Source organism: Parus major, chromosome 7 (genome assembly GCF_001522545.3).
Source record: "Parus major isolate Abel chromosome 7, Parus_major1.1, whole genome shotgun sequence".
NCBI classification, from domain to species: domain Eukaryota; kingdom Metazoa; phylum Chordata; class Aves; order Passeriformes; family Paridae; genus Parus; species Parus major.
In genome coordinates, this window is record NC_031776.1 from 12714164 (window position 1) to 12727131 (window position 12968).

The 12968-nt window shown below is 37.4% G+C and overlaps 1 protein-coding gene across 1 annotated transcript in view; it reads right to left on the reverse strand.

Annotated features, from left to right (window-relative positions):
* The window catches only part of PARD3B (par-3 family cell polarity regulator beta), a 392350-nt gene that overhangs the window by 354210 nt on the left and 25172 nt on the right, over nt 1-12968 (reverse strand). The window contains exon 2 of the mRNA XM_015635105.3: nt 12732-12833. Within this exon, the coding sequence (XP_015490591.1) occupies nt 12732-12833 (102 nt within the window). The remainder of the gene's footprint in view (nt 1-12731; nt 12834-12968) is intronic.

The following is a 12968-nucleotide window of genomic DNA, read 5'->3' on the forward strand; positions in this document are numbered from 1 at the left end:
TCTGTACTTGGCTAGCTGTTCATGCATTTTTCTCTTGCATTTTGACTATTGCTAGTCTTCAACTCAATTTTCAACAAAAAGCAACAGAAAAAAGCATCCACAAATGAAGTCTTCAACCAAGGTAAAAACTAAACCAAGTTAATTTTTAGATCTGCACAGGAGAAACTGTATCACTGCTTTCTGCTGTTACTTTACCACCTGAGGTAAAGTAACCTGTAGTGATACAGTTGCACCCACAGTTCTCAGCCTGGTCTTCCACCACAAACCCAAACTTTTGATAGCCCAGATGATCTGTCCTCCCCTGTGAACTCAGTCCACCACCTGCTGTACCAGTCCTTCTGGAGACACATTGCTTCCTTCTCCACAGCAGCCCCTGTCCCCAGCAAAGGCAATGCTAAGCCTACTCTAAAAATCATTTTTAATATCTCCTTTGCTGCTCACACTGCTTCTTTCACAATGGTCCAAAATGGTTCCAAACAGATAAATTCCAATGATGCTTAAGATTCAGGCATCATGTATTGATTCTCAAATCTGAGTGATTTGCAAAACTTATCTTCAGAAAATGCAGGAAAATCCCGAAAGCTGGCAACCCTTCAGACCTGAAGAAAATATTGTTGATATTCCTTCTTGCAAATAGCCATTTCAGTTATATGAATAGAAAGGTATACCACTAGATAATAGAGCATGCACTAAACCCCAACAGAAAACAAACTAGACAATCAAAGATGTATGTACAGGGAAAAGCATCATCCACTATTGAACAGCAAAAGTGAATTTAAGGAATCATCTGGCATCCTTTTGCGGATAGTTTTGCTCCACACACCTGAACATGGAATAGCCTTTATCATTTGAGAACACAAAATGTTCTGAAACAAAACCCCAAAAATGCTAGCATGTTTTCAAAATGTTTTTCTTATTTCTGCTTCTCAAGTCTTTGACTTCTGGATTACCGGGCATCTCTCATAACAGGGAAGGAATCTTCAAAACCAAGGATGCTGTTAAATGTCTCTGAAGTGTCTAGGGTAAAAAAACAAGGACTGGACTACCAGCACTACAGCAATGAGAGGACAGCTCTGAATAGCTTCATCTGATTTCAAAGAAAAAAAAAGGTTCAAAGTCCCAAAACAACTTCTACATGTGAAGCCATTATTGAATGAAATCAGTAAAAGGTCTTGTAGAAGTTGTCAGCATAGCAAACATATTCTCATTCTAGAAAGTTCAGAGTATTTTAAATAATACCTTTTTTCAACTAGACTATTTACTCCTAGATATCATTTCTTATCACATTTTCCCAACTGCATATTTTTATTTAAGGATTCTTCTGTAACTTTTTTTTTCCTGATAATTAGCTGATCTTTAACCATGTAGTGACAGGATTGTATCTTGACCCTTAAATGCGTAATTGTAGACATTTTTTTTTTTTTTAAAACTAAAGTTCTTGAACTACCATTCTATCTTTGAAGAGAGAGGAAAACTAAAATCCCTCAAGACTTGAGCCTTTCAATTACTCTAACTCAATTTTACTACTAACTCCATTGTCACAGAATAAGAGAACAAGAAAGCATTAATACTGAACAGAATTATAGAATCATTTAGGTTGGAAAAGACCTTCAAGATAACAGAACCCAAGCATTAACCCAGCACCGCCAAGTCCTCCACTAAACCATGTCTGTAAGTGCCATATCTACACATGTTTTAAATTCCTTCAGGGATGGTGACCCAACCTCTTCTCTGGGCAGCCTGTTCCAATGCTTGACCACCTTTTTGGTGAAGAATTTTTTTCTAATATCCACTCTCAGTTTTCCCTGGTGCAACATGTGGCTATTTCTGCTTGTCCTATCACTTGTTACCTGGGAGAAGACATTGACCCACCTTACTACAACTTCCTTTCACAAAGGTATATAGAGAGAAGACGTCTCCCCTGAGCCTCCTCTTCATGGTTAAACTTCCTCCATGAAAGTTGTAAACAAGTTATGAACACAGTCAGTGCTCTGGTACTTTGCAGAAAATACTGCTGAACTCTCAAAAAGATGAAGGCATATTATCTTATTTCTACACATTTTCAGAAGATATTTACTGTACAAGAGGCACATAAAGGTCCATCCATATGTCTCTATCCCTATGGCCTTTCACACACATCAGCCTCTCCACCCTGCAAGGAAGGAACTAACTCACACTGACTTGGCACTTTCAATAGAAGTCTGCTATGCTTCAGCCACCAAGCTGTCTCCTGAGCTGAAGTATGAAGCCAGTGTCCTTCCCTACCTTTTGAAGTTAAACTAGGGCATACTTTCTGTTAAACTCCACATTGCGTACTTCAAGAAGTTGGCACGTGTGCCAGGTTCTGTATGTGCATTTTCAAAGGCAATTTACAATGTATTTTCCTCAAACAGATCAACTATGATTGAATAAATTAAATAAGGTTTGAGGTCTCAAACCTACACAGAAGAATTGAGTTGGGTTTTTTTTTAATACTTGCAGGATGTATTCGCTTTCACAATAGCAGTGGAATTAGGCATCTCACTAGTACATCATCCCAGTTACAAATGGAGGGTGCCAAGACACAAATCCCAAATTGTTTGCAACTGCTGAAATGTAAGATATTTCTACCAGTGTTTCAAAACTTTAAACAAGCTTTAACTTTCTGGAGGGAAGAGTCACAGGATTTAGAAGAACAGAACCTGATATGGGAGTTGTATACCAGTCTAAAATAAGGAAAGTTTACTATACTGAAGCATTTTCCCAAAACTGTACACAGACCACTATCAGTTCATTAGGCCAGAACACAGTCACTTCTGAAAAGGAATTAAAAACCAATACAAACTTCTCCTTCACCACAGGTAAATCACAGTAGTTGTTTAATTCCTTGTACTGAAAGAATCTTTGGAGCCCCAACTGTAAAATGGAACAAAAACTCTTTCTTCAATTCATATGCAATCTAAATAGGACACATGATATAGTAGTATCATAAATAATTTAGGTTGCAAAGGACCTCTAAAGGTGATCTTGGTCAATCCTGCTGCCACAGGCAGGGACATCTTCAGCTACATCAGGTTTCCCAGAAAGCCATTCAACTTGACCTTGAATGTTCCCAAGGAGGGGGCATCTGCAACATCTCTGAAAGCCTTCCTCTAGTGTTTTAACACCCTCATTGTAAAAACTTGCTTCCTTCTCATCTAGTCTAAGTTTGCCTTCTTTCAAGTTTAAAACCATCACCTCTCATCCTATTGTAACAGGCCTTGCAAAAAAGTTTGTCCCTACCTTTCTCATACTGCCCCTTTAAAGTACCGAAAGGTTGCAATCAATGTCCCCAAGGCTGCCTTTTCTTCAGGCTGAACAAGTTCAATTCTCTCAGCTTCCAAAACATATCATAATTAAAGCACTATGTGGAAGTATTTAAGAGCTCAGCTTAGTTTATATAGCAAGACAACCCACCAAATTATCTTACCACCACAAAGCTACAGCATTTTAGAACGCATATTACTCCCTTGGTAAGCATTAACATGTGTGTGCTTAAAGGCACTTAAGCATCAACACGTGTATACAGAACTCCAAGTACTTGTTACATCAATGAAAATCACTAAGAAGGAGTAACTCTTCCACCAGGTTATCCTTACACAAAGAGATATTAAGCTTCTTTTTATCAGGAAATTTGAATCTTCATTCAGTTCATTGTGGCCAGATGCACTTAGAATGACCTCCCTCCCTCTCATTGTGCAAGGAACAGAAACCAGACAGCTTCACTTGTCAGATCACCAATTAGCTACAGTACTTAGTGCCCAGATGACAAAACATATTTTCAGGTCAAGAGAAAGTATCCTGGCTGTAGAGCTGAACACTCTCCAAAAACCAAGTGACCCAGAAGGTCCCAAACCTGCGTTGCTCTGTGGTTTTAATATTCTCAAAAGCCAAAATACAAATCAGATAGGGGGATCAAAAGGAAATCAAACTAGAAAAGAGCAAGTTTCAGATTTAAGTGTCTCTGACAAAGAGAATTTTAACTCCAAATATCTCCCATTTAGCATTTAAATAGAAAATCTTATTCCAAAACTACCAGGAATTTTATTAGATTCACAGATCTACTGTCATGGTTATTTAACTTCTTTTAAATTTGAAACAAGTAATGGAATACTTATCACAATTGGAAAAAAAAATCTGGTGGTTACAGATGTTCAGGGAAAGAGTTCACAGTTCAGAATATTCAAACACAAACATTACACTGGAAAAAACTAAAATTGTGGAGTCCATCTGGTAGGAACCTTCGTGCCTACACTACTGTTAAAGTAGATAGATCTGAAATAAGTAACCCTTGCAAGATGTCCCAATATATCTATTTTAAAAAAATAACATTACACAGCACTTAATTTGTAAAAGCTTATAAATTTTTCTAGGATAAACAGGAGGTAAATTCATGCATACAGGAACCATGTTATGGCCCTAGACTAAAAAACTGAATTTTCTTTAAAAACCTAAGCAACATTTGACCAGGTGTCTGTTCTTAAAGCTATGAACTTATCTTGAAGCAAAGAATGCTTCCAGTAACCAGAAGCACATGAGTGTAATTGCACACCCTGGAATGTAATACCACACTTAAAAATTGGTTATTTTAATGATTACGCTAATGAGTCCTGAACTTCCAACCCATGTGCATACAGTTTCATAATTACACAGCTTGAAATCCTCATCAGCAAATCCAAATGCTCCTGAAATCCAAATCATTTTATAATCTTGAATAATGCATGGCACCTCTGCAGCAAGAAATTAAAACAAATTTCATAAAAATGCAAAGCTTCATAATCTGTGTTCTAAAAGACAGTGCATTACTGAAATAAAGTGTTGCTTAGTAAGTACTAACGATGGTAATTTTTTGCCCCCTCCCCTGGTATTTACTGCTCAGACCCCATGTCAGAAATAAACAGACCAACTCCTACCAAAATACCTTTTTTTTGTACATTTATATGTATATGGTGGCTCACAGCATACACTACTACACAAGAGTGAAATCAGACATCTGTTTCCTAAACAAGCACTGGCTCAAAATTGCATGAAACTTTTTCTTCCTGAAAAGTGTGAAAACATTTTTTTAAAAATAGGCTGCAGCTTGACTGGTTTGCATATTATTTTGTCAATAGCAAAAACACAACTCCATCTTAGGTCATTGAAGGGCCAACAAATCAAGGTCTACAGTGTCTCTGTAAGAATGACACCAGCCCCAATGCCTTCTTTTGTTTGACTGATTTTGAGCTATTGGTAAACCCTAGACAGACTCAGTGTAAATTCTTAGCAAGCATCAATGCTGCCCTTTTGAACAAGTCCAAAAGCCTTGTCAAGATGACAAGAAAAGCCTTTATTACAATCAATGAAAAATCATAAAATGGTTTTGGTTGGAATGGACCATACAGATCATCCAGTTCCACCCCTCTGTCACAGGCAGGGACACTGTCCACCAGATCAGGATGTGCACAGAGCCCCATCCAGCCTCAGCCTTGAACACTTCCAGGGGATTGGGCATCCACAAGCTTCTCGGTGAATTTGCTCCTAGTAGCTCTTCTGTCTCCTCTTTTACTTTAGAAACCTTTTCCCTTGTCCTGTCACTATCTGCCCACATAAAAAGTCTCTCTCCCTCATTTTTATGACCTCTTAGGCACTGGAAGGCTGCAATGAGGTCTTCCTTGGAGCCTTCTCAAGGCTGAACAATCCCAACTCACTTACCCTGTGTTCATAAAAATAGGTGCTCCTTCCCTCAAATCAACTTTGTGGCCCTCCTCTGGACCCTCTCCAAGAGGTTCACTTATTTCTTGTGCTGAGGAATCCTGACCTGAACCCAGTATTCCAGATGGAGCCACATGAGAACAGAATAGAGAGGGAGAAACACCTCCCCCAGCTTGCTGGCAATGCTTCCTTTGATGCAGCCCAAAAGGATTGAGATCCCGTTTTTTCTTGGATTTTCTTGTGTACCACATTTCCATACTTTAAGGTGTTAACAAGGATAAAGATATTATTTTAAAAAAAGCCCTTTCTAACACTTCCCTTCCTTGTGGACATATGATCTATCGCTAACCAGAAGAGCTTCTACTGGGATTCCCTTGATAGAACAGAAATGGAATGGAGCTTTTATTCACAACTCTGTTTTGTTTTTATAACTTCATCACTCAGAACTAGATATGAATATTTAAATAAACAAATACTGTCAGCAATAACAATTTCATGTCCTAATAACTCTGATTATTGGAAATAGCAGCTGAAACTTATTACAAAGAATTTACACAAGGAAGAAATAGAGTATTCTAAATTTAACAAATATGTTAATACTGTATTATGCTTTTGGAGGTTGTAAACATGCTATTCAGAACAGAAGTTAAATCCATTTTAATTTTTACAATTTAGGGTTGAAAGAAGAATGCATTATTAGTTATCCTTTTGCTAACAGAATTTTAAGATTTCTGTAAGGCATCTGTAGTATCTCATTACTGAAATCACAAATACAAAACTAGAGGTGCTGAGGAAGAGTCACCAACAGCTACATATACTCTGGCAGAGATACTAACCACAACTTTAAAATTATAATAAGGGAAAAAAAATCCCCAAATAAAAAACACATTAAAACCAAATCAAAGAACAGCAGCCCTTACGAATGAGTTTTGCCAAATTTCCGCAACTTCATTTCCCTCATCTTGATTGCATCAGGCTTTTTGATCTATTAATCCCTTGGTTTACCTCATTAGCAGCAAGGAGCTAAACATCAAAATTGGCTGCCTCTGGACACCTGTTTTTCTAAAAAGGCTTTCAAATTTACAGAAGCATAACCAAGACTCTGCCAGAAGCACTAAGTGTCAGAAGTCTGAAGCGTGTATTTGCTGCAGCCAGTTGAACAGTCAGCAAAAGCACACACATTAGAGCAACAATGGGCCATGGTATTAACCAACAATTAAATGCCATATAACTTTGTGTCAAAGCCCTAGTCCAGAGCAATATTAATGACCTTACAAGGAAGAAAAGCTGCAATTTTTTCTTCTGTGATTCTTCTTTTTGGTACAGATTTTACAAAAGACACAAAGCATCCAAGTTATAACATACCATTTTGAACTATCCTGTGTCCATTGCACACTTCCAGTGTTACCTCCACATTACCTGAAACTAACATCATCAAACTGCTTTCTGTGCTACCAGACACCTCTCTCACATTCTTGTAAAAAAGGGATTTTTTTAAACTTCTTCAAGGGAAACTTGCCCAATATGCAGTATTTTGTAGAAGAGCCTACATACAAAAAACAAAACTGCTGCATAAGCTTCAATAGGTAAAAAATTCTCAGTTCTAATGAAGTCTCACATCTCTTCCTGTTTTTCCTAAACAAGTACAATATACTATTGTACAACAAACTGAAGAACAAAAAAAAAAAAAACAACTCTATTCTACACCCCAGTTATCAAAAAGTTACATAACCCTAGAGAGCTCAATTACACAGAAGTCTAGAGTTTGAACAGCATTTCTCTAACTTAAGTATGCATTACTTGCATGGATCATATATTTGAGAATCAAGCCACACGACAAAAAAGCTGTAAAGCATGACATTTACAGGCTCTGCTGACATGCTGGGAGGTAACAAACCAGCATTGAGGCCTCTGCTAACAACATCCAGGGGAAGCTTTTAAAGCAGCAATGCTGGAATTCCATGTGAGGAGAAACTGCCTCAGAATACCCCAGACTTTTGATTTAAACTACTGAGACATTTCTATCCACTAGCCTCCTCATTCTCACTTAATTTTGCCATTTTTCATTGTGATGTAGAAGTTTCCTTATCACCTTATAGTCTTCAATCAGAGCTTCTATACTTACCTAAGGGTTACTTCGGCTATGATTTACTTCTCTGTTTCACAAGGAATTTGATGGTTGAATAGAATAGAAACCAATCAAAGGTGGAATTAGCTCATTATAATTTAAATACACATTGCACATTAGAGTATGCCATCACTTTCAGAGTCAAAATGACAACCCTGAAGGTTTACAGAGTCAAACCCAGGTCAAAAAATAACTGCTCTACAGTGCTAAACACAGACAGCCATCACTCCCAGTGACTAAACCTGCCTGCAAACAACAGAACAGTTCCAGCTCCACTGACAGAAAATACAACTGTCATGTTGTATAATGTCATCAGTCTTTAAGTTCACATATCTGCTTCATTTTTACTACTTTGTTGAAAACAATTCTCCAAACCAGCCACATACTTGCAAAATCATCACTGAAACTAAAGCTACCTGCAAAGGCTTCTGTCTGAAGTAGGGCCTCAAAGAGTTACTCAGCATCTGTGACAAATGCTTCACTTCAGCCAGATCTTGAGCTTCTCATCAGGAGCATGCATAGGCCCAATAGCAATTTTGAACAGCCTGCAGCTGATTTCCCTAGCATCCAGGAGACATGTTTTCTCAATATTGCATTTCTGCTGGTACTGAGCTGAGAAGAAAGAATTCATTGATTTTCCTATTTAATATTTCATTAAATGCTTAGCTAAAATAGGTATCTGAGCTACACTTAATTCAAACCATTTACTTGATATCATCATTAGAAACACTTAAATGACAGTTGCAGTCACTACAAATGTTGAAACAGTGTCACTATTTCAGCATTTCATTGACGTTGCTTTGTGTCCTTCAAAAGCTTTCGCTGCTGTTAAAAACCCCTACTCATCTATATTTAACAAAGGAGATACCCAAGAAAAAAATAATTTCTAAGATCATATTGCAATCCTGCTATTTCAGTGTCAGCACAATGCCCATCACAATGACTTATTTTTTTTATTCTTTCCACTCCTAAAAAACACACCATGCCACAAAACACCCCTCACTGTTAGCAGCCAAGCTGCCAACAAACAAGTCTCTGGAGAGCTTAAACCCACATCACTTCCTAGGACGACATGCCTAATCTTTTGCCATCAGCACTGATCAGAAAAATGTATCTTTACAAAAATATTCAGCAGCTTTGTTGGCTCAACTGTAGCAACTGCAATACTTGCAAACACAGTCTTATGAAACAACACCCAAGGTATCCACAAAAACCAAAAAGTACCAAGCAACAAGAAAAAGACACAAAAGCAGATTTAAAAACTACAAAACAAAATCAAAACAACCCAAAGAAACACCCAGCACCCTGACAGTAGACCACCATCTCCTACTTTACAAGGGCTCTGTTGAAAAAGCACACCTGTAAACATGTTTGGCTTGTATCTAATCCTGTCCAACTATGAACATACGCATATACATAAAGTTTGATAGAAAGTATATTTTCCCCATACACTTCTCATTTATTCAGAAAGCAGAACTGTTCTGATCTAGGAAGCTTGTTGTCCTGTAAGCAAAGCAAGTTTTAACACAGGCCCTCATTACGTCCTCTTAGCCTCCCCAGGTGTTTGCCAGTATATGAAAACACAGTTCCATATAAAATCAGTAGGAAGTCTAAATGGGTTCTAACACTAAGTTATGCATTTAAGACATGTGCCAAGCACAGGGCTTTCATGTACTCAGTGCTATGAAGGGAAAAATTTTGTACTCCATCTTTTACACAGTAAAGACATTTTCTCAGAACATTTTCTTGCTCAAGATTTTTCAAGTGGGAGATCTGTTAAGAACAGTATACAAAGAGGAGACCATTTATAACTTCAACATTAAAATCACACAGTTTAAATAACATGTTCTTATTCTATTGACAAAATTTGGGGATTTTAATTAATTCATCATTCAGATTATCAGGACATGAACCAATTGCTGGATAACTTACTGAAAACAAGCTATTTTAAAGTTAATTCCACAAAACTAAGTCAACTTGTTTTGACATCCAATTCAGGCCACAGATTATTGCTGAGGCAACAGCAGCAAGAGGGACTCTCAGCCAGCAGAATTTCCAAAGCATTTTCACATGACACATTACCAAGCACATGTAATACTAATTTCGATCTGTTTTACAGGCAATTAAAAAATGCCACTCTGTCCAGCATGCAAAGCTGTGCAGTTGACAGCTCTTAGTATCATCCACTGAACTGCCTATTTGTTGAACTTTGATTAATTTGGAGTTCAAGAGGAAGCCAGGAAGTTCACATAAGCAGAGCTCAAAACCATGGCCACTCCCAGTGATGGGCATTATGCATTCCAGCGTCGTTACTTCAGGGTTGGAACTTCACCATTTATTCCATTTTTTAATTCCCTCTTATTTGTTCACTAACCCACCACAGCACTTGCTGCTTACCACATGAGTAGTTTCACCTCCTTAACAGTCTATTGTTAAGGACTGTCAAAAGCTTTTGAAATTCTAAATGAATTATATCTGATAGCACTCTCAATGTTTTGTTGTCACAGTGAAAGAATTCAATAGACTAGCAAAGACATTTTCCTCTGAAGAAACTGTGCTAATTTACTGCTATCAAAGTATGATCTAGAGCAGATTATCTCTTCAAAAAGCACCAGCATTTCCTCTGCCACTGATGAAGAGCTTGATGGTCAGCAGTGCCAAACACACCTTTGGTTAAAGGCACTGAGGTTAAGTGCAAGTTTATTTTTATAGGGAGTGACTGATTCAATGTGAAACTATGTCACTGGCTTGGATGCACAGCAAAGGAGGACAAGGAAGCAACAAACCTGTGGCCTATTCATTTACCACATAGACAGATAATCATAACCAAAGACAAGCAAAGCACAGATAAATATACCAAAAATTCCTTTATCTATTGAGGGACTTGAAATACCAAATAAAATAGCAGGCCAATCTGACCTGAATATCTCATCCCCTTTTTCTCAAAACTTAAAGATCCCCAAACAGAGATTCTCAGTGTGAAATAATGCTGGTGAAGGCTCAAAGACTAACAGGCCACAGTAAAGCTATCAAAACTATTTGTAAGCCTTTTATAGGGCTGGTTCTTTGATATCAGATCACATCAAACTTTGTAAGCAGGTAGTATGGACAGCTTCTTACACATGCTATGGCCCAATTCCACTCTCAAATGAAATAATTCATCAACCTCTCAGACCAGCAGACTCCCTACAACATTCTCCCTTTAATCAAAAAATTTTTTCACTGCAGCTGCTCTATTCAGCAAGTCTCTTATTTGTGTTTCACCAAGCCACTCTGAAGAAGACAAGATAATAGTGATACATCCCATGTAATTGAGACATCAGAGGAAGAGAAATTCAGAGTTTGCTGTATTTCTAAACCACACCAGACCATTTCAAAGAGTAAGATTCCAGTTTCCCAGCAAGTTTTCCCCAAGGCAACCTCAGAGCCTCACTTAGCAGTGTTATAACTGAGGAAGCTTAGACCCACAGCTGTGGCCTAGAAGCTTATTCAGCTACACATACTCAACCAGTGACAGCCACCAACAAGGTACAGCAAAGGCTCTGATCACAAGTTCAAAACTGCATGGCATATTAAATATTCTGCACATTGATGCTCACATTTTCCCCAAGTGTTCCTCTATCAGTACTTTAAATAGAAAAAATCCTGGATAAACGTACTAATTTTCATTAACTAATGAGACCAGCAAAACATTTCTCTTTAATATCTCATTTTATAGCATTTTATGCTTATGGTCTTATCCTTTATACACAGCTGTTCAATTTCAGAACTCAGTCTTTTTGTCTCCAAACACTCCTGGAAAAAAAAAAAAAAGTCTTAAGGTGTCTTAAGTATACTTTCAGTAAATATGGACAAGCAATAAACACAAATATTATAAAAAGAATCTATAACAGAGTTCCACTGTTTTTAGAAATTCCCACACAAACCAGCCTAAAATGACACTGAAGCACACCCTAAACAATTTTCTAAGTTACAAAGCAGCATCCCATTAATCATAAGCAAAATGTTCTGCTTTGTAGTAAGTCATTGAAGAAACAACACAGCATACAAAACTAGCAATTCTGTTTGCAACATACTAAATTATTTTTTAGGTCATCAAGCACATGGCACTTTAAATAGACAAACCAATTTGTCTAAAAGCACAGGCATATCCCACATTTGGATCTTTGGTTTAAAGCCATTAAATATTTTTTCCTCTGATTTTATGAAGAAAAGAAGATAAAATCAACAAAGTTTTATAAATAATACCCCTCCCCCTCTATGCTGAATAAGTCACCAATGAGTTTCCCAAAAGTAAATTTTTCTGACAATTTAAAATTAGAAGAGGTTTCTCTGCAGTTACTACTTCTCTACCAAGTAAGGAAATTTGTCTTATTTTAGTTGAAATTTAGAGACTCGTATCTTTTAAAATGAATAAGTGGCCTGCTAAGACTTTCAGCAGCAAATTACAGGAACTCCCAAAATTTAACAGTTGAAGTAACCATCACAGGATTCGTCTATTTTGTCACACTCAACCATGACATTTGAATGATTCTCAAAATCTTAATTCCATGCAAAGAGATTATAGAAGATATTTTAAGTGGCATAAAAAAGAAAAAAACATCTTGTAAAACTTACATTCTTTCACCATGCTATTTGAATATAGAAATAAAAAGAAACACAGAACTGCTTGAAAAGGTTAAGTCCTAAGTGAACTACTAGGCTTCTCTTCTCACTGCTTGGGTCACGCTTCCCACTCTTTCATTCTACTCCAGAAGGGGAGAGTTACAGCAGTTGTGGGCAGATGTTTTTAAGAATATTTAACACCCATTTCACCTGCCAGATGTCCATGAAATTAGAAAGCAGCATTTGTTATTTGAAAAGACACATAATATTTTCATACAAGCTCTACCTTATCTTTGTCTTCCACGACATCTGCCAGCACATCATCAGGGTCCAAGATGCCTCCATCTGTATACTCCAGGTGGTGAATATTTACCCAGGAAGCTGGATCCTGTAAGACAGATACAAGACTTCTTAACCTACCCTTGCATGATTTTAGTGCTGTCAGACAAAGCAGTTTTGTGTCCCACTTGTTTTCCACCTACTTCCCTCTATAGTCACGAGGTAGGAGATTGGAGCCACTACT